Source organism: Ctenocephalides felis, unplaced genomic scaffold, assembly GCF_003426905.1.
Source record: "Ctenocephalides felis isolate EL2017-DRISC unplaced genomic scaffold, ASM342690v1 CF-g0.4_SCAFFOLD_01170, whole genome shotgun sequence".
Classification (NCBI taxonomy): domain Eukaryota; kingdom Metazoa; phylum Arthropoda; class Insecta; order Siphonaptera; family Pulicidae; genus Ctenocephalides; species Ctenocephalides felis.
In genome coordinates, this window is record NW_020537324.1 from 52,779,445 (window position 1) to 52,799,738 (window position 20,294).

The following is a 20,294-nucleotide window of genomic DNA, read 5'->3' on the forward strand; positions in this document are numbered from 1 at the left end:
ATATAGCATATGCAATAACTTTCGGCTAATATCAAATATCACATTTAAAGTTATTAAATCAGCCAAATTCGTAATTCAGAATTAAATTGCTATTCTAATTTTAGGAGATTCATGCAAATAGATAATATCTACCTATTATCTATCTAAAGCTTATTACTTCTTATATAAATTTCACTATTAAAATAAATTAACTTTAGTCAGTACATTATATTAAATATGGTATAATAATTGTAGAAATTTTAAAGATAGCTATATCATAAAATTGACTATTGAAAATATCTTACACTTATTCCGATCTAAATTAATACTCTTCTAAATCTTAATCATACCAATCAGGTCAATAGTTCCCTCTTTTGTTCCATGTAATGCTTGCAACAAAAGTACAAAATTCCAGTAACCATTAATAAGAAAGGTGTTCCTAGTGCAACACATATTACTACTATCACAACTAGTGAAAATTTCTGATGAGGTGGTTTTCCATAACCCAATGTAAACGTCCTGAAAATAAAGTAAAGTGTTATAATTTAGAAACACCACCACATATATACTATATTTATACATTGAATAGCTTGTGAATGATGTATGTTCACAAACATGAAATATAATTTTATTATTTCAAAATACACAGGTAAATATTTATGTGCATACATACCATGTAGTATAATTTCGATTTTTATAAAACCCATCTCCTGGAGTGCCGAATGAAACATTCATTGCACTAATGAAGGAATCATTAAATGAATTATCATAGAATCTATTTGCAATACTATGATTAATATTCTTTACGGAATCTGTTAGATTGAAGGAGAAGGATTTATTTACATCCGTAGAATTTGCTATAAGTCTATCTTTTGAAGTGTATGATACAGGACGATATTGCAGATAAGCACCTCGGTTGGAAACTGTTTGTTTTGATGTTATTAATTCTACTATCTGTAATATACAAAAAATATTATTATTTCTATCTATATTTATAAAAATGTTATTCAACAACTATTATGATATTTTACTACTATTTTATACATTCAGCTTCAACTAACCTCAAACACTCCTGGAGCATATTCATCATCTAAACTTCTTTTTGAAGTAGCATCTAAAGAGTAATTAGATCCTCGAGGGCTAATCAATAGAACTTCAACAGCAAATCGAGAGCTATTAAATGCTTTGTCCATTTCTATATTTTCTAATTCAATTTCTATTTGGGAACTATTAGCTGTATGCAGTAAATGAGGCAAGATATCATCAAATCCATGTCTGGAAAATGCTTTAAACTAAAATAAATGGAAAAAGAAAATTAATTTATGGTATATTTTAGAACCTCATTTAATTGATAACTCTTTTACTTACAGATAATGAAAATAATCCATTTTTAATTATGTTTGAGACTTCATATCCATCACCAGTTATATAGGCTTGGGCAAGATACTCATCTTCAACAAAACTTTTTAGTTTCCATTTAAAATTTTGTGTATGAAATATATTTATATCAGCCTTTGACTGGTTATAATTTCCTTCATCATCTTTATCATTATATTCAATAATCTTTAAAATAAATAAGAGAAATTATGGACAAATAAAAATATTTTTCATAATATATCTAATATAATAATTAATTACTATAATGTATATTTACTATTTTCATATAACAACAATGTTAAATACATACATAAAAAAAAATTTGTGAACTTGAGTCAATGTACAATTAATCACTGAAAACACTGAAGCATATAATTCACCAAAATACAATCGACAAACTGACATAATATAACAATGTCTGTAGACCTTTAGATATATAACTCATTTTAACATTATATTTATAATATTAAAAGGAATCAACAACATTGATATTAATTGTTTGATTTTATATATTGTAAAATAAGGCATTGAAGTAATTCAAATAAAAATATTAAACACAAACAGTACATAATAAAGATTTTTTAACCTTAACTTTTATCTTAAAAATTAAACAATAGTTACATGTCTTTTTAACAGACTATACAATGTAATTTAAACATTTTTATATTATTTTTTGAAAAGGTATAAACTTCCTCTTTATAGCAATATGATCACAAAGTTTACACAAGATATAAAATATTTCACAAACATATTTAACTAATTATTAGAAGTTTACCTACCTTATTAAAAACTATAGAAAAATTATATAGCGTTCCCTCCGAAAACTTAATAGATTTAGCTTTTTCATTGCAATAATTTTCACAATCAACCTCGAGTACTGATTCTAGATTTGTGACAGCAAGTAATACGGATGGTTTTTCAGTATAATCCCAAACATAATGAATAATATCATCAGGTCCATAGGCAGAAACATGCACCATAGATATATTGTGACCGTTCTTGCACATAGTAGATGGACATCCAGGATTAATTGTCGAATTTAGCTAAAATGAGATATGAATGTATTCTCTAAAGTAATGGTATAAATTTCAAATATACATTAGTCATAAATTAAACATTAGTTCATCTGATTAGACCAACATCACTTCATTGAATTTAGTATATTATTTTGAATTATATTTTGCAGTTATATTTATTTTCAGAATTAATCAAATGTTTACAATTGTAATTTATATCATAATAATTATTACATTATAATTCAAATGAACAATACAATGAATTTCATAAATTAGTCTGATAACAAACAAACAATTTTTTAGATAACAAACTGATATCATATATATCAGTAATATATATCGAATTGCAATAATAAATAATTTTATCGTTAATATCTATGATTTTTCATTTATAGTTCTTAAACTGTCTTGTATAAAAATTACAAAACCAATAAATGTTTACCATAATTATAAACACATAGTTAACAAAATATAATAATATTTCAATGACTACCAAATATTAAATTTACCTGTCTTTCATAACCCCATGTTAGTTCAAAAATAACAACAAAACACAAAAACTTTATAGATATCATCGTAATGCGATGTTAAAATTATTACAATAACGAGAACGTATTAAATATAGGGCACATTCGTAATAGATAAACAATGGAAAAAATCAACTGAAGTCACACATAGATAATTTAACATTTAACAAATATACTGGACATTACTATTACTATCACATTCCTAAACAAAGACAATTGTCAGCTGTTAAGGCAGAATTTGGACTTAAACTGATTAAATTAATGGCTTCATAGAACACAATAAAATTATTTAAAACATCTTGTTAGAATTTGACGCATGTTCAATTACTATTTGAAAAGGAATGAATAATTTGTTTGATGCAGGTTTACATTTTGATAAAAGTATGGTTAGGCTTCAAATGCTTTTAGTGGGGTGGTTGGTATCATATATAATATATCATATTTTAATATTTGGTGGGTTGGTATTTTTTACCAACTAAAGTTGAATTTTATTATTCAACGAAATTAGGATTATTAGAAATTAGATTATTAGCAATTGAAAATATAAAATTTATGTGAAAGTCCATATAATTAGGTAACTAGTTTTTGTTCTTCTTACTATTTAATATTTGGTGGGTTGGTATTTTTTACCAACTTAAGTTGAATTTTATTATTCAACGAAATTAGGATTATTAGAAATTAGATTATTAGCAACTGAAGATATGAAATTTATCTGAAAGATCATATAATTAGGTAACTAGTTTTCGTTCTTCTTACTATTTAGTCGTCTATAAATAATAACATAAAAGATTTATTATTAACTACAATACAATTTTTGCACAGATCTAAAACACGTAAATTTTTTTCTAAGTTTCTAAGTGCATATTTTTTTATTTATTCATATATTATTTTCATATCACAGTCAGATAGGGGTATCTGGTATGAAGGATTATGAAACAATTTTCATATTTTATATATACATATCATTTGTCTATTGCATTATACAAAAATATAATATTTATTATAATTAATATATATATTCCATCTTCAATTTCTTTATTTTTCTTTTAAAATTAATTTAATTTTGTAAATGAGTTTTTATTAAATATTCGAAAGTAGATGAAAAACTAGTGGTGTAAAGCATCGTGCCTTGAAGCAAATTGCTTGAACTTACAGTACAAAATTAAAATTTAAAAAATCCGAATTATTTTCGATATTCGAAAAAAATTTTTTTTTGGAATTAAAATATTTTTTTTTTCAAAAACAATCGTTTCGTTAACACAAGCAGAAAGTTTTTTGAATTATTCAAATCGAATGCTTGTTTATTTCAAAAAATGCCATTTTTTGCACATTTAGCTCGGTATCTTCAAAACTGCTGGACCTGCCTTTGCCAAAAACTAATCATCACTTTTATCCGTCATTACAAATTGAATGTTTTTTGAATCATTCAAATCGGATCCTGCGTTTTCTTAAAAACCTAATTTTTATTTTCTGCACTCATTGCTCTGTAACTCCAAAACGGCTGGACTAACTTTTTCCAAAAACTAATCAGCACATCTTCATATCAATAGGAATCAAATGTTTTTTGAACGATTCAAATCGGTTGATCCGTGCACCCGAAAACGTGAACGAAAAATTGTATCCATACATACATACATACACACACACGCATGCACACATCCATTTTTTCTAAAATATGACGAAATGTTCAGAAACGTTCAAAACGTAAAGATATGCAAAAATTATCAATTTAGATTTTTGTACGATTACAATAACTTACCCCACGGGAAGTTAATAAATGCGTTGAATTATTTTAGTAACGTGTTTCAAAAATATATGTTACACGAATGTGAATAATTTGATATTTTGGCTATGAATCTAAGAAAGAATGCGCAAAATTGTAATACATTGTTATAAAAGTTTTTTAATTAATTATAGACATCAAAATTTCAGTTATATTTTATATTTAAAAAAAAAGATATAAATATTTTTACTTTGATGTTACCAGCTTTCATACTATTTTTTCTAATATGAATCATTGTATGGTGACGTCACTTTGGTGTTGTTATTTGTCATACGCCCTATTCGGTTTTGATTTTGTGTTTCATGCCTAAGAAAAATAAGAAATACTGAAATAAATCTGTTTATAAACACTACTGTTAAAGCATTAACAAACAGGTAAGTAAAACGCCACTCAATCAAAATGAAAAGTGGATAAATAAAGATGCCATACTCTCTGTTTATTATGTCAAAATGCCTCAAAATTTTTAATGGTTTTACCGGTGGTGTACTTCATTTAAGGTGCAGTAATTAATTCCGACACAATGTCTGACCATTTTGGATCAATTGCCCTAAAGTGGGATCCTAAAAATTTAGAAATTAGAACAATGTCTGTTGAAAAGACTTTGGAACCTTTGGTGTTGCAAGTTACAACATTAGTAAATACCAAAGGACCAAGCAAAAAGAAAAAGGGTAATTATAAACCAGCTTTGAATTCAATATGAAAGCATTATTATATTTTTCTAGTTATCAATGTTGCTTTAATTCAATAATAATTTAGGTAAATCTAAGCGTGCAAATGCTCTAGTTGGAACAGTCGAAAAAGCAACAGAAAACTTTATTACAAAAGGTGAAGAGATTGCTTATGAAAATCCAGATATCAAACAGGAAATGTTATCGGCTGTGCAAGAAGTTAGAATAACAGGTTTGTGAAAAATACAAATAAACTCTGGGTAATAAGGTTCTTAATTATTCGTGAGTGATAAAATAGTGTTCACAAAATATATTAGCAATGTTTAATCATTAAAAATATTTTAGTTTGAAATATAAGGATAATAAGGTACTCTAGAATACATAAACCTATATTGAATAATTAATATTAAGTTATATTTGACCAGTTTTAAAAATGACTGGTCATTTGCCTTGTGCAATTACACAAACTTGTTTCAATTCATAATTTTCATCAGTCTCATAGATAATGACATAGTAAAAAATGAAGAAAATAAATTGATAGAAACATATTATTATTGAAATTGAAAATTGAAAATTCGGGTAACTATTTGCAATATAGGTTCCTTTTTTCTTACAATTGTGCATTATTCAATTAAATCCCTTGTAATATGTGAGGGTGAAATAAGAATGAAATATCTATCAAAGCATCAATAAAGTCTTTTGCATTCTAACTTCAAATGATTTTGTTCCAGGTGAGGCAATGAGTAAGGCAGCAAGAGAATTTTCAGAAGATCCTTGCAGTTCTGTAAAACGAGGAAATATGGTACGAGCAGCTAGAAATTTATTATCTGCTGTCACACGTTTACTTATACTTGCTGATATGGTGGATGTTCACTTACTTTTGAAATCCTTGAAAGTGGTAAGATTTATTTTAATCATCAATTTTTACAGTTTTGTAAAATTTTGAGCTCTATTGCACAACAATTATATTTAATAACTAGATGACCCGACAGACGTTGTCCTGTACCCATGTCTACAATTTTTTAATATAATACACTAATAATAATTATTGTTTTTTAAATTACTCTTCACACCAAAATGCATATATATTTATAATATGAGCGACGTTAAATGTAGAACTACTTTAAATAAAATAATGAGTCTCAATTTCCACACTATATTGGAAATTGAAGTCTTTTAAACAGTATAACATAACCATAACCATAACATAACACTGATACTTCATGTTGGATTAAATTAATTTAATTTTTTATTATTTAAGATATCTAAAACTGTATCTCAAACTTCTTCTAATCGATATCGTGAGGGCCGAATTGTATGCATTCATCTTTACTGAATTTTAAAAATATTGTGGAAAGATAAGTAAAAGATGCAAAGAAATTATATATTGAAAAAAAAACTATATTGAAAATTTAATATCCGAATCTTGTGTTGGCGCCCCCTAAGGCGTGCGCTCGTATTTTTCGCATGCATCGCATTAATAGGACCGGCCCTGATTAATACTTATTTTATATTTTAAGTGAATTAATTTGTCATATTTGTTCATATGTGTATAATTCCATACATATACTGTATTTTATATTATTTTAATTTCTGGCACAACTCAGCTGCTTTTCAGCAATAATAATGTAGACATTTCATTTTTGTTATTCATAATCATACATTTAATATACATATTATAATATTGTCTAGGTTCATAAGTAAATTGAAATTATTGGCAGATGATAGTTTTCAATGCAAACAACGACATGTCGTTTTTTTGCAATTATTTTCATATATTTCTACAATATTGCACATACATCCCAGTACTATATAACCACATACATTCTAGAAAATTTCTTTAACAAACTTCAGAAAGATTTATCAAAATCCGAATAATTGTTTAGAAGGAGTAGACAGTGAGTGTTTGTAATTTAATGTGAACTTTATATAATAGCAATAAAGCTCAAATTGATTTTACGTTTAAGTTCGAAAACTTTTGTATGAGAAAAAGAAAAAAGCTGTTTTTAGGGTTTTCTCGGCAATTATTCAAGTTTTTCTCGCCGTAAGAACCACCCTTGGACTTCAACGAACATTTTAAAAAAAGAATTGGCCAAATTGGTCCAAGTGTTGTTGAGTTATGCGCTTACCAACACATTATGCAATCCATTTTTATATATAAGATATACCATTGAAAGAGTTTAATGTGGATTTTATTTTGGAGTATGTTAGTAACAATAACAAATCAATGCATATCACTGTAATCAAATACATTGATAAAAATGGTATTTTCAGGTTGAGGATGATCTTGACAAACTTAAAAATGCATCAAGTCAAGGAGAATTACAAGATAATATAAAACAATTTGGACGAAATGCTAATGAGCTTATGAATCAGGCAGCTAAAAGACAGCAGGAACTTAAGGATCCACAATTACGAGACGATTTAGCTGCAGCAAGGGCTGTGCTAAAAAAACATTCAACAATGCTGCTTACTGCTTCTAAGGTAAATAACGAAATATTCATACGAAAGTATTTTCTTTAATTCTTACTATTGCTTTAGGTGTATGTACGCCACCCAGAGTTAGCAGCAGCTAAAGCTAATAGAGATTATGTATTAAAACAAGTTTGCGAGGCTGTCAATACTATAAGTGATGTTGCACAAGGCAAATGCCCACAGCCAAATCAGCAACCGTTTGATGGACCGGGAGAATTGGCTGCAGCTATTGATGATTTTGATGTAAGTTGTTTTCATTTATAGTCTTTGTAATTATAACTACATGAACATATAATTCTACATTGAATGGAATATTTGGATTGTTATCTAATGTAAATAATGTTACAATTTCCTAATCTATATATTAAAATTAGTGTTAGTTCATAACCGTTAATTACAATTGTCTTAATCTAGTTAAAAACTAATACATAATTTATAATACCTTTTCTGAAAACTTTTATCATACTTTCATTATATTAGAAATACATGTTTTAATACGTACTTCAATAATTTTATTTAATAGGATCGAATGGTGATGGATCCATTGGCTTACCATGAAATTAGATCGCGCGCAGCACTAGAAGAAAGATTAGAATGTATTGTATCCAGAGCAGCTCTGATGGCCGATAGCTCATGTACACGTGATGAGAGACGTGAAAGAATTGTAGCAGAGTGTAATGCAGTTAGACAGGCTCTTCAGGATTTACTGTCAGAGTATATGTCTAATGTAAGTCTTGAATTTTAAATTAACAACATCTAGAAATCTATGAACAAATTGTATTTAGTACAATTTAGTATTGTATTAAGTAAGAATCTATCTTTAAATATATATCTATATCTATTATACCAATTAAAAATTGATACCCTATACTTTGATCATATCCTTCGATGAGTTTTAACAATGTTGCTGTTTATTTTGTCATCTTTATAATAGCATCTTTCTGTATTTATGCATTCAAATACTCGGATCTGTGAGGGATGTCTTGAGATTCATTACAATCATTATTATGCTTTTCAACGCAAAAATATGCATTTCATCTATTGTTTTTTTTTCATATTTCTATTTCTGTTTGCGTATGTGGACTACGTCAGTCGCAATTATTGAGGGGAGGAATACGGGTAAATACCCTGTAAAGAAGATTTTATTTTGTGTATTTCTGTACACTGAATATCCACAATCAACTGTGTATAATTAGCCACAAACACATGCGTTATGATATAAAATCACACTGCCTTATGATATAAAATCACAGAATGTTAAACTGATCATTAACAATTTCAAATATCGAAATTTGATGAATTAATCAAATGCAATATTAATTACTAATTTATAATTGAACAACGATTTTGTTAATGGTCAATTATTTACAGCACATAATTATTTACATATGATTGTTTTAATTAGCAGCCCTGAATGCGCTATGTAGTTTAACTTCTTTCTATAGAAGTGTGACTTATCTTACCAATACTATTACTTTGTACTTTATTTTATTGTAATCACATTTAATATTTTTTACATTTTTATTTAAAAATGCTGTAAAAAGTACATTCAACTATTTACCACTTTATATCTTATAGTTATCAACTTTTACTGTGTAACCTATATATTTAATTGATTCTCATCTGCATTGTGTATAATAACTAAGCTTTGTTTCCCAAAATTTTGAAATATTTGTGCCCATGTATTATATATATATAGTAAACCCTCGCTTTACGCGGCAAGTGCGTACCGGGCAGTATAGGAACCGTGCTATAAGAAACTCGTATTTAACATACAATTCAGGCTAATTCGTAGTGCGTTCTATGGAACCTTAATAGTGCAGTATGGGAACCGTGTTATGAGAGACTCAGAGTTCGTACAAATCGCACCATTTTTATCGCGTTGTATGGAGACCAAGAAATACAACTTGAAGTAGAAGAAATACGGACGAAATGACGTAAATGACGTGACGAAATTGACACCTTATTCAAAAATTGGCGCGACGCAGTAATCAGCTCAAACGTGTTCTTAGGCGGCTATTATACAATCAGGCATGTCTAAAAGATAAAAGTCGATAACAAAAATTTACAACACATACCCTTTTGCAAACGGAACTTATGGGCTGTTGACCAAATACCGTGTAATAAGAAGTCCGTTGTAGTCGGAGGGATCGGATTTTTAGCTCCGTGTAGTATGGAACGTGTACCACAGAGTGCCGTGTAAAGCAGCAGGGCCTACTGTTATTTTATATATATATATATATAATATATATATATATATATATAATATATAAATTAACTTTTACATCTGGATAGAAATTGTTTGTCTAATCAATTCAGTTCGCTTTACGAAATTAATAAATCGATTCTATTGTGTTTTAAGAAATCCTTATTCATTTTAATATAACTGATTTATGAATTTAATGAAAATTAAACTTGATCATTTTTATTTTATATATGTTGCATGATTGTATGTATATAATAATATCTTTCAAATCATAATTTTACGCTTTATTTGGAATTAATCACACAAATATGTTCAAAAGTATATTTATTTACACTATTAATAATATTTTTACTAATAGATGGGTAATAAAGAACAGAGCAATGGCCTAGAGCGTGCTATTGATCAGATGTGTCGTAAAACAAGAGATCTTCGTCGACAACTGCGTAAAGCTGTGGTAGACCACGTTTCAGATAGGTAAAATACATTTTTAATGTTAAAGTTTATTGATTTAATTTTTGGAAACAATATAAACTAGTTGGTATTGGTATTTTGCCTTAAGGCATGTCACATGAACTTCCCGATATGTTTAAATAATCGACTTAATCAATAAAAAATAAATTAATTTATTAGCGATTAAAAGTATTCCGAGTAGATTTATTACACATAATTGAAAACGAACGAACACGTTAACTCGGAGTATTTTTTAAATGCAAATTTTTAAAAATCAACAATTTTTATATTTGAACCAGTTTCCGTAGGACTTTAATGGTTTAGTATGTTCACTAAGACCAAGTACTCTACCGTTATACCAAGTAAATCGTGTAATTTTAATTTTAACAAACTCCAAATTACTATTCATTTTCTCAAACTTTGATGAATTTTTAAAATTGAACTAATTGTATGGCCCTAATATTTTAGTAAGTTCTAAAAGACCATGATATATATTGACAAAAAAAAGTTCCATAATAATCGGCTTATTTGTTTTTTTTAACAGTTAATTACAAGAAAACGGCTCGGTAGATTTTCATCTAAAACTAATTAGTATTATTCCCAACTAATATCTTTCAAATAGTCTTTGATTTTTTAAAATCGATTCGGTAGTATGAGCTCAAATGTGGATGAAAAGTTTAACACTTTTTTCCAAATTACAAAGAAACTGCTTGTCTGATCGTTGCGCAAAATTGATAAACGCTAGTCCTCATCGAGATACATCGAATGGCTTTTAAAGTTGTGAAATCGGTCCAGCCGTTTTTGAGAAAACGTCGATTTACGTGAACAAATCTGTTCACATACACATACACACACACACATACTTTTTCCAAATTTGGTCTCATTCGATTCAGAATGACTTGAAACGTCGAGAAAACATAAAATTAGCGAATGGGATTTTTTTATGAAAACAAACTTTTCCTTCGAGAAGTTAATAATATTTTAGTAGATTATAAATGAATAAAATATTTAATGTATTATATTTTCAGTTTTCTAGAGACAAATGTTCCCCTTCTTGTTTTGATCGAAGCTGCTCAAAATGGAAATGAAGCTGAAGTTGAAGAGTACGCCAAAATATTTACAGAACACGCAAAAAAATTAGTAGAGGTAATTACTTCAATTCTTATTAATACTATATAATTATATACAATCGATGTCAGATTGTAATATTTATTTATAGGTAGCAAACCTAGTTTGCAGTATGTCTGCAAATGAAGATGGTGTCAAAATGGTTCGATACGCCGCGGCACAAATTGAAACTCTTTGCCCACAGGTATTTAAATTGATTTTTTTTTATTTGTTTTTTATATTTATCTTTTTTCTCTTGTAATTGAGATTTTTTTTTAATCTTAAGGTCATCAACGCTGCCCGAATTTTGGCTGCAAGACCCAGGTCTAAAGTTGCTCAAGAAAATATGGATGTTTTCCGTCATGCTTGGGAAAATCAAGTTCGCATATTGACAGAAGCGGTGGATGATATTACAACAATTGATGATTTCTTGGCTGTTTCAGGTGATATGTTGTGATTTAAATAGAAAGAATTCATATTAAATTTATGCTTTCAATTTCAATATGATAAATGAAATTGTATTTCATCTACTCCTAAATTAATGTATTAAATTTTTTTCTCAGAAATCATATTTTGGAAGATGTAAACAAATGTGTATTAGCTCTACAAGAAGGAGATGCAGATACTTTGGATAGAACTGCTGGTGCAATTAGAGGCAGATCTGCTAGGGTCTGCAATGTAGTTGGAGCAGAAATGGACAATTACGAGCCCTGCATCTACACCAAAAGAGTGCTTGAAGCGGTTAAAGTTTTAAGAGATCAAGGTAAATCTTTTGTCTCTGAATATTTTACATAATCATCTTGATGTTTATGTAAGTTGTTTTCAATTATTTTCAATCATTGTGCAATTTTCTATCCGTAAATCTTACAAACTTTGTTTGCATCTGTTTTTGAAAACAGTTATTATATTAATGGTAACTTCAAATAAAATGCTGAAGAAACAAATTTGTTGAATGTACAATAGTTTAATCAATTAGCAAAATGAAAAATATACGGTCTTATTTTTTTGCTGATTTTTTATTTATGATATTCTAAAATTTTTTCAATGAATTCAATACTATTATTTATTTTATTGATGTAGCTAGATTATAGCAAAATATCAACTTGTATAACATTTTAAGATGCTTTAATCCTTATGTTCTTTTATTTTAAATATATATATATATGAATTATAAAAATTGTAAAATTTTGCAATTTTATAAAAAAGTAAAAATAAATGTAACAAATATGCACTGAAAAGCGAATTTTTTGTGGATGTGTTAAATTTCAAAAAAAAAACGTACTTTCAACACATGTGTAATGTTTTATATTACCTCATGAATTATTTATTATCTAATTTAATCTATATACAATTGACGCAAAAATAAAATAAATTTTTGATGGCATTATTCAATAAGCAAAATAAATGGATTAGCAAATTAAATATTATTGATAGCTTTTAATTCATTTTAAATATCAATTTCCTAAATAAATTTGTTTGTTTCTGGTATTAGTGATGTCTAAATTCGCTCAAAGGGTTGAAGTAGCGGTTGATGCTTTATCTTCAACACCTCCAAAAGAAGTGGATGAAAATGATTTTATTGATGCCTCTCGATTGGTATATGATGGTGTCCGAGAAATTCGCAGGGCAGTTTTGATGAACAGGGTAATTATAATATTATTTGTCAAATTCTGGTTATTACTAGCTGATGTGTGTATTGAGTTACACATTTTCTTGGGTATGGTTTTTGATCATGGAATATGCACAAAACATTAAACACTACCGTCTCTTTTAATTATCTTTGTCATCAAAATTTTCTAATGAATTCTAGAGAAATCTCTAATGATCACTGAAGTTGTAATAAGGAATTTCTGTGTTATTTTTATCTGTTATCCATACGTTGTTGAAAGTTGAATTTTGATGAATTTTGTATTTAGAATAAAATTCTCTTAAAATATATGCTTTACAGTAAATTTAAATATTGTATAAAAACGCAGCACAAGCTCATTATTTAGGGTACATGTTTTATAATTAAAATATTTGAAAACAAGGGTTTACATAGCATAAATTAATATCTATTTTAATTTTCAATAGTAATTATTATAACCCTAACATTATGAGTAACTGATAATGTGTTTATAGATATTAGTTTAATTGGCGTTAAAATTCAAAAAGTTTAAACAGTGATTTCTTTTCAAAACTTTTAGATTGTCATTGCTAATTGTTTCATATTTAAAATTCCCCTGTTATGTTCCGAAAGATATTTTTTTATTTTACGTACTTTTTTTGTATTAAATTTTTACAGGACGAGGAAGATTTAGATCCTGAAGATGTAGAACTTGATGAGCATTACACATTAGAGACACGCAGTAAATGTAAGGATTGTGATGTTCATTATTTTAGATATTTTACAATATGCGTGCGAATTATTTACAACAATCCACAAGGTTTTCAAAACAAGGGTCATGTTTAATTTTTCTCTCTTTTATTTTAATTTAAATTCCAGGATGCGCAACATGAGAAATCGAGGCCAGATATTTTTTTTATATAATTTACTATATTTTTTATTTTATTGTTTTTGCAGAGTTCTGAAGATTTAGACACAGATACAGAATTTGAACCGGTTGAAGACATGACTATAGAAACACGTAGCAGATGTAAGATTGAGAAAGCTCGTTATCAATTTTTGATAACTTTTTCTACATGCACATTTAATAACTATCGCACTGGTTTTCGACTTATTTATATAGAACGCTTATCAATAATTTTCCTAACTACTGACTGGTTTTTGGAATTTATTTTGATATAAATACTAACATCTTCTCAAAACTTTGAAATCTGTAATCTATTTCTAAGTATTTATTAAAACTTTGTCTGGTATGTTGTAAATAATTTTGCATGTAATTTGCATTATTACTATACTTGTTTCAATACATTTTAGTTTATGCATTTACTTTCTTTATCAACAATATTTTGACCACTTTAACATCTTAATAATTTACACTAAATTAATTATTAATAACTTTTTCTTTTTAACTAAGTATTTAATGTTTGGTGTTCAAACTATAATATATTAATTTAACAGCTAGTGCACATACTGGAGAACATGGAGTTGATGAATATCCTGATATAAGTGGCATTACAACAGCCAGGGTATGTGTTCTACTTATTATTTCAAAGACAATTTATAAAATTTATTTTGTTTTTTTTTTCAAAAACAGATTCATAAAATTCTGATATAAAATTTTATATGCTTTAGTGCAGAATTGTGTTGTTTGTAATAAGTATCTATCATTTTATATGTGTTTTACTGTGAAATTTTTCAAATAATAAATTTATTCCATATTTACATGTATTAATATCAATTAATTACTATCTCATAACATTTTAGGAAGCTATGCGAAAGATGACGGAGGAAGATAAGCAAAAGATTCTGCAGCAAGTGGAATTATTCAGAAGAGAAAAACTGACATTCGATTCTGAGGTTGCCAAATGGGATGATGCTGGTAACGACATAATTGTCTTGGCTAAACACATGTGTATGATCATGATGGAAATGACAGATTTCACCCGGTAATAATATTTTCATTATATAAATAACTATTACATTACATCATACATTCATAATATATGTGTGAATATATATAAAATGGATATATATATAAAATTTTTGAATTTTGAAATTTTTAAATATTTTAACATTTAATTTCAATAAGTTATCAAAATTCACATGAAAGCCATTTTTGTTATTTTGATCTTAGTTAGTGAGAAACTTTCGTATTGTTTCAAAGTTTATAGTTTATATAAAAATATGAACTGTTTAAAAAATGATGTCTTCGAATTGTAAATACGAAATGTTCATTTATTCTAGTGGGCGCGGTCCTTTAAAGACTACTATGGATGTAATCAATGCTGCCAAGAAAATTTCTGAAGCTGGCAGCAAATTGGATAAATTGACTCGAGATATTGCTGCTCAATGCCCTGAGAGTAGCACAAAAAAAGATTTACTTGCTTATTTGGAAAGAATTGCCTTATATTGTCATCAAATGAATATTACTTCTAAAGTAAAAGCTGATGTTCAAAATATCAGCGGAGAACTAATTGTTTCTGGGGTGAGTTTAACTATTTTATTACATTTTTAACTTCCCAAAGGAGAAGTTTATGCTTTCATCAAAAAATCCGATTCGCTAAGTTTATGTTTTCTCGACGTTTCAAGCCATTCTGAGACCAAATTTGTAAAAAGTATATGTGTGTGTGTGTGTGTGTGTGAATGTATGATTTTTGCCGTAAATCAACATTTTCTCAAAAATTAAAAGCCATTCGATGTATTGCGATGAGGAGAGGCGTTTATCGGGAAGTTCAAGTAACTTGCCTTAAGGCAAAATACCAATACCAACTAGTTAATAATATTAATAGCAAAAATTTAATTCCATAAATTTGTGTTATGACACGTTAAACTTTTGCAGATTAATTTGTAGTCATGTAAACCTTTTATTGAAATTTATCTGAAAAAAATCTTGTTTTTTAAACTCTTGCCAAACTCTTAATTTGTTTAATTAGAAAATCAATTAAGATATTAATATCAATGTAAGTGTCTAAGTAAAGATCTACAACATTAAATTATTTGACAATGACTAAGACTATGTATTTAAGTAAACAAGTATTCTAAGACTGCTTCCAGCGAATAATACTTAGATAGTGAACAACTCTTTTGAAAAGAAACTATCTATTTGTTGATTTTGTCCGTTAACTCATCCTGATCAATTGTTTTATATCTATAACAGTTGGACAGTGCAACTTCTTTAATTCAAGCTGCAAAGAATTTAATGAATGCTGTAGTTTTGACTGTAAAGGCTTCATATGTTGCTTCAACTAAGTATACCAGAATTCAAGGGACAGTGCCTGTAAGTATTATTTTACACATCTTGTATGCTGTTAGTATTCTATATATATCTACTATCCGACTCAACATATGTCTACATGCTCTAACATTTTTTTCAGTTTCTTCAATTTCGAATTCTCAATTTTTCGAATAACTATCAAAATACAAATACTATAAGAAAGCCTTATTTTTATTAATATAAGATACATATTAATTGATAATATGTATCTTGAGATTATTATTTCTTCAATTTTCAATTTAAAATTGAAATAACATTCCTTTATTGGCCGTAAAAAAAAATTATTTTATTTTTACAGTTTAGAATAAATGGGTTGACATCAAATTGTAACTGAATTTTGACTATTTTCTAGGCCCCTATTGTTGTGTGGCGAATGAAGGCTCCAGAAAAGAAGCCACTCGTTCGTCCTGAGAAACCAGAGGAAGTCCGTGCTAAGGTACGAAAAGGTAGCCAAAAAAAGGTACAAAACCCAATTCATGCTTTGTCAGAGTTTCAGAGCCCAACAGATTCAATTTGAATAGATTCACAGACGAAGGTTGTGGTAAATATATAATATATATTTTGAAAACAGTTATTACAATTTGAAGTATAATATTTGAAATTTTCAATTTAAAATTGAAATAACATTCCTTTATTGGCCGTAAAAAAAAATTATTTTATTTTTACAGTTTAGAATAAATGGGTTGACATCAAATTGTAACTGAATTTTGACTATTTTCTAGGCCCCTATTGTTGTGTGGCGAATGAAGGCTCCAGAAAAGAAGCCACTCGTTCGTCCTGAGAAACCAGAGGAAGTCCGTGCTAAGGTACGAAAAGGTAGCCAAAAAAAGGTACAAAACCCAATTCATGCTTTGTCAGAGTTTCAGAGCCCAACAGATTCAATTTGAATAGATTCACAGACGAAGGTTGTGGTAAATATATAATATATATTTTGAAAACAGTATTACAATTTGAAGTCTAATATTTGAAGATTTCCCTATGATGTAGATTAAGTAGATATGGTATAAAATTGTATTATTGTATAGCAATTTCAATTAATTATTAATTTGAATATTTTTTAATGTAATAAATAGTTATGTTACTTATAACTGGCATTTAAATATTAACTAGTATTAAAGCGTTGCCGCTAAAATATAAAATATTGTTTGATTCACAAGATTCATTGTCGGTACAAACTGGGAATGTTAAATTAAAGCATTTTGATTTCATTTTAATTAATTTATCCTTTAGATGATTTTAGTAAAATATAAATCCAATAAGTTATTAACTATTTATTGCAATTACATGATGAAAAACTATTGATTTTATTTTAATTAATTCACCCCAAAGCTGAAACACATGATTGCTTAAATGAAATTTATATTAATGCAAGTTCATAATCAAAGATTAGTTTATTTTATACCTAGCAAGTTTGAAATTTAAAAATATAAATAACTAATAATATAATGATATTCAGATATTATCTTTTTTATTTATTTGACTTTTAATAAAGTAAATCATGTAATATAAACATGCAAAAAGATGACATTATCGAAATTCGTATATCATAGTTTTTTGATTTATATATATTTATATATATATACATATATATATATATATATATATATATATATATATCTTTCCGTTAGAAACAGATTATATTTCTTAATAATAAAACTTTATAAAATTTGTACAATTTTGAATCTATTACATAAGAAATATTTTTACATATTAAGTTATTTGAATATAAAATAATAATTTACATTTATTTCAATATTCATTTATATAATTTTATAAATTTTATTATAATTCTTATATATATATATATATATAATTATATATATATTTAATTTGAGTTTAATATTCGGGCGTAACATCAATAAAAATACAAATTAATATTTTTATTGATGTTACGCCCAAATATTAAACTCAAATTAAACATATATATCAACATCAAATTCAAGAATATTCAAAAAATATATATATATATATATATATATATATTATATATATATATTGTAGAGTTTCGAACAAGAATCCAAAAAGTGATAAAAAACAAAAAAAGTTTTTTTAAATAAAGATTTAAGCAAACAATATGTTTATATGTTTATATATATATATATATATATATATATATATATATATTAAATATATATATGTTGATTAGCCCTAATAGTTTTCAAACATGTGTTAACCATATTTAGTGCTAAATTATGTAAAAACATTTCCTACCTAAATTATCTAATCATGTGCCAATTGCTATTTTGTTGCTAATGATAACTTTTGGCCTATATAAACATAAATTTTATAGCATAAATAATAATGCAAATTTACTATCTGCAGAACTTTATAAATATTTCGATTGAATGTTAATGTAAAATTAAGGATATATTTTGATCAGCATCAATTAAGGGCTATGTTATTTCATATGCATGTGTGTGTATCCTTCTTTAATAAATACTAGTAAAATATTATTGGATTTTTAAACACCTATTGCAGAAATACTTAGTGATTTTACAATTATATATATTGAGTTTGAATTTTTTGCTTTTTGATCATTTACCAAATAATTATAGAAAAGACCATGTTTCTTGAATTAAAGCATGAAGTTATTGAAAAATATGAGGATGGAGAGAATGTACGAGCATAACACATTATAGTTATATATAATATATATTGTGTTCAAACAGATCGAACTGATAAAGTGTGTAACAGCAGCTAAAGGCCTTTAAATAAATCATAAGCAGTTTTCTAAGCTCTGAAAGATTCTGTATAAAATTCACCCTGATGCAGTTGGAGCATTGTAGTTGTTCAACAAAATTTATTTATTTATTTAATTTATGTGATTTGACAAAATAATAGCATTAAATACATCATAACGCAAGATTCCATCGACAGTTTAAGGAATAAAAAATTTATTATCCCGCCAGTCGTAATGATAAAAATTTATTAATAGAATTAAAGGAAATTTTAATGGTCATTTGTGGTTTGACTATTTCATGTACTACATAGGCACATACAGTCATTTGGAAAGAACAATCTTTCGACATAATAATAAAATTTGAAATGACTTGAGCCTCGATCGGTGTTCTGATCCATTTACAACGCATAAAGTATTAAATTTGATTGGAATCGGAAATATTCTACTTAGAATTTTTGGAAGGAACATTGGTTTGAAATTGTTACATATTGTCAACACTATTGTTAGAATGTAATAAAGTATGATGTTTGGTATTACAAGACAGACATGTTTTCTTAGAATGGCACGGACTATTACGTTTATGCACATATAATTAGAACAGAGATTTAATCTCTTAATTGCCGACCATCTTTCAATGATGTTTAATTGTAGAAATTGTGAGCAGTTGAAAATGTTATGATTTTTGTTGCATAAATAATATTTAAAGGATTTGACAGTGCTGGTTACAAAAGAATGAGAAGTGTTGGGTTTCGTAACTCTTTCGCGCAAGTCATAAACATAACTTTGACCTTTCTGCACTTTATTCATAAATTGTAATAACTTTATATGAAGGATATTCGCCTTGAAAATAATTCTCAAATTTTTCCTGTAATCTAATTTTGATAGGGCGATCGATGTTAGTAAAAAATCATATAGGTCTGGAATATTTAATTGATTTAATACTTGTACAGCAGTGTCAAATTTTTCAATGAAGTTAAGCAACTGCGAAGAATTTACAGTTTTAAAGGACATTAACTGTTTAAAATAGTTAGCGCTCAGATAATGTTTATTTTCGTATTTGTTTGTTAGTGCATCCCATAAAATTGAATAATTATTGAAAGTAGGTATAGGTAGTATTGTATTGAAAATTTTCAGTACAGGGCCTTC

At 27.1% G+C, this 20,294-nt stretch overlaps 2 protein-coding genes across 3 annotated transcripts; one reads left to right on the plus strand and one right to left on the minus strand.

Moving 5' to 3' along the window:
• Positions 1–202: 202 nt before the first annotated feature.
• LOC113366748 (glycosylated lysosomal membrane protein A-like) lies at positions 203–3,089 on the minus strand. Its single transcript, XM_026608406.1, has 6 exons — positions 2,882–3,089; positions 2,136–2,399; positions 1,348–1,542; positions 1,041–1,271; positions 653–933; positions 203–498 (listed from the first exon to the last, which is right to left on the minus strand). The coding sequence occupies exons 1-6, from the start codon at positions 2,945–2,947 to the stop codon at positions 333–335; spliced, it is 1,203 nt and encodes a 400-aa protein (XP_026464191.1). The 5' UTR covers positions 2,948–3,089; the 3' UTR covers positions 203–332.
• Positions 3,090–4,958: 1,869 nt separating this feature from the next.
• Positions 4,959–17,001, plus strand: LOC113366473 (catenin alpha). 2 transcript variants are annotated; one of them, XM_026608080.1, is made up of 20 exons: positions 4,959–5,056; positions 5,180–5,350; positions 5,439–5,582; positions 6,082–6,248; positions 7,625–7,834; positions 7,892–8,068; positions 8,349–8,552; positions 8,918–8,944; positions 10,390–10,505; positions 11,510–11,627; positions 11,701–11,793; positions 11,875–12,038; positions 12,152–12,351; positions 13,081–13,232; positions 13,873–13,942; positions 14,653–14,720; positions 14,959–15,140; positions 15,439–15,679; positions 16,352–16,471; positions 16,821–17,001. In XM_026608080.1, exons 2-20 carry the CDS (start codon positions 5,203–5,205, stop codon positions 16,983–16,985), a joined length of 2,766 nt encoding a protein of 921 aa, XP_026463865.1. In that variant the 5' UTR covers positions 4,959–5,056; positions 5,180–5,202; the 3' UTR covers positions 16,986–17,001. The 2 variants fall into 2 exon arrangements, with proteins under 2 accessions (XP_026463865.1, XP_026463866.1); XM_026608081.1 differs by lacking the exons at positions 8,918–8,944; positions 13,081–13,232; positions 13,873–13,942; ... (3 more) ...; positions 16,352–16,471; positions 16,821–17,001 and having other exon boundaries at positions 11,875–12,031; positions 12,152–12,293.
• The last annotated feature ends 3,293 nt before the right edge of the window (positions 17,002–20,294 follow it).

Excerpts from the sequence above, each read along its gene's own strand:
- LOC113366748 (XM_026608406.1), bottom strand. The coding sequence starts at position 2,947 with ATGATATCTATAAAGTTTTTGTGTTTTGTTGTTATTTTTGAACTAACA. Across the intron at positions 1,543-2,135 it reads TTTCTATAGTTTTTAATAAG|ATTATTGAATATAATGATAA; the intron begins GTAGGTAAACTT and ends TTTATTTTAAAG. Across the intron at positions 499-652 it reads AATCGAAATTATACTACATG|GACGTTTACATTGGGTTATG; the intron begins GTATGTATGCAC and ends CTTTATTTTCAG.
- LOC113366473 (XM_026608080.1), top strand. The coding sequence starts at position 5,203 with ATGTCTGACCATTTTGGATCAATTGCCCTAAAGTGGGATCCTAAAAAT. Across the intron at positions 11,794-11,874 it reads TTGAAACTCTTTGCCCACAG|GTCATCAACGCTGCCCGAAT; the intron begins GTATTTAAATTG and ends TTTAATCTTAAG. Across the intron at positions 14,721-14,958 it reads GTGGCATTACAACAGCCAGG|GAAGCTATGCGAAAGATGAC; the intron begins GTATGTGTTCTA and ends ATAACATTTTAG.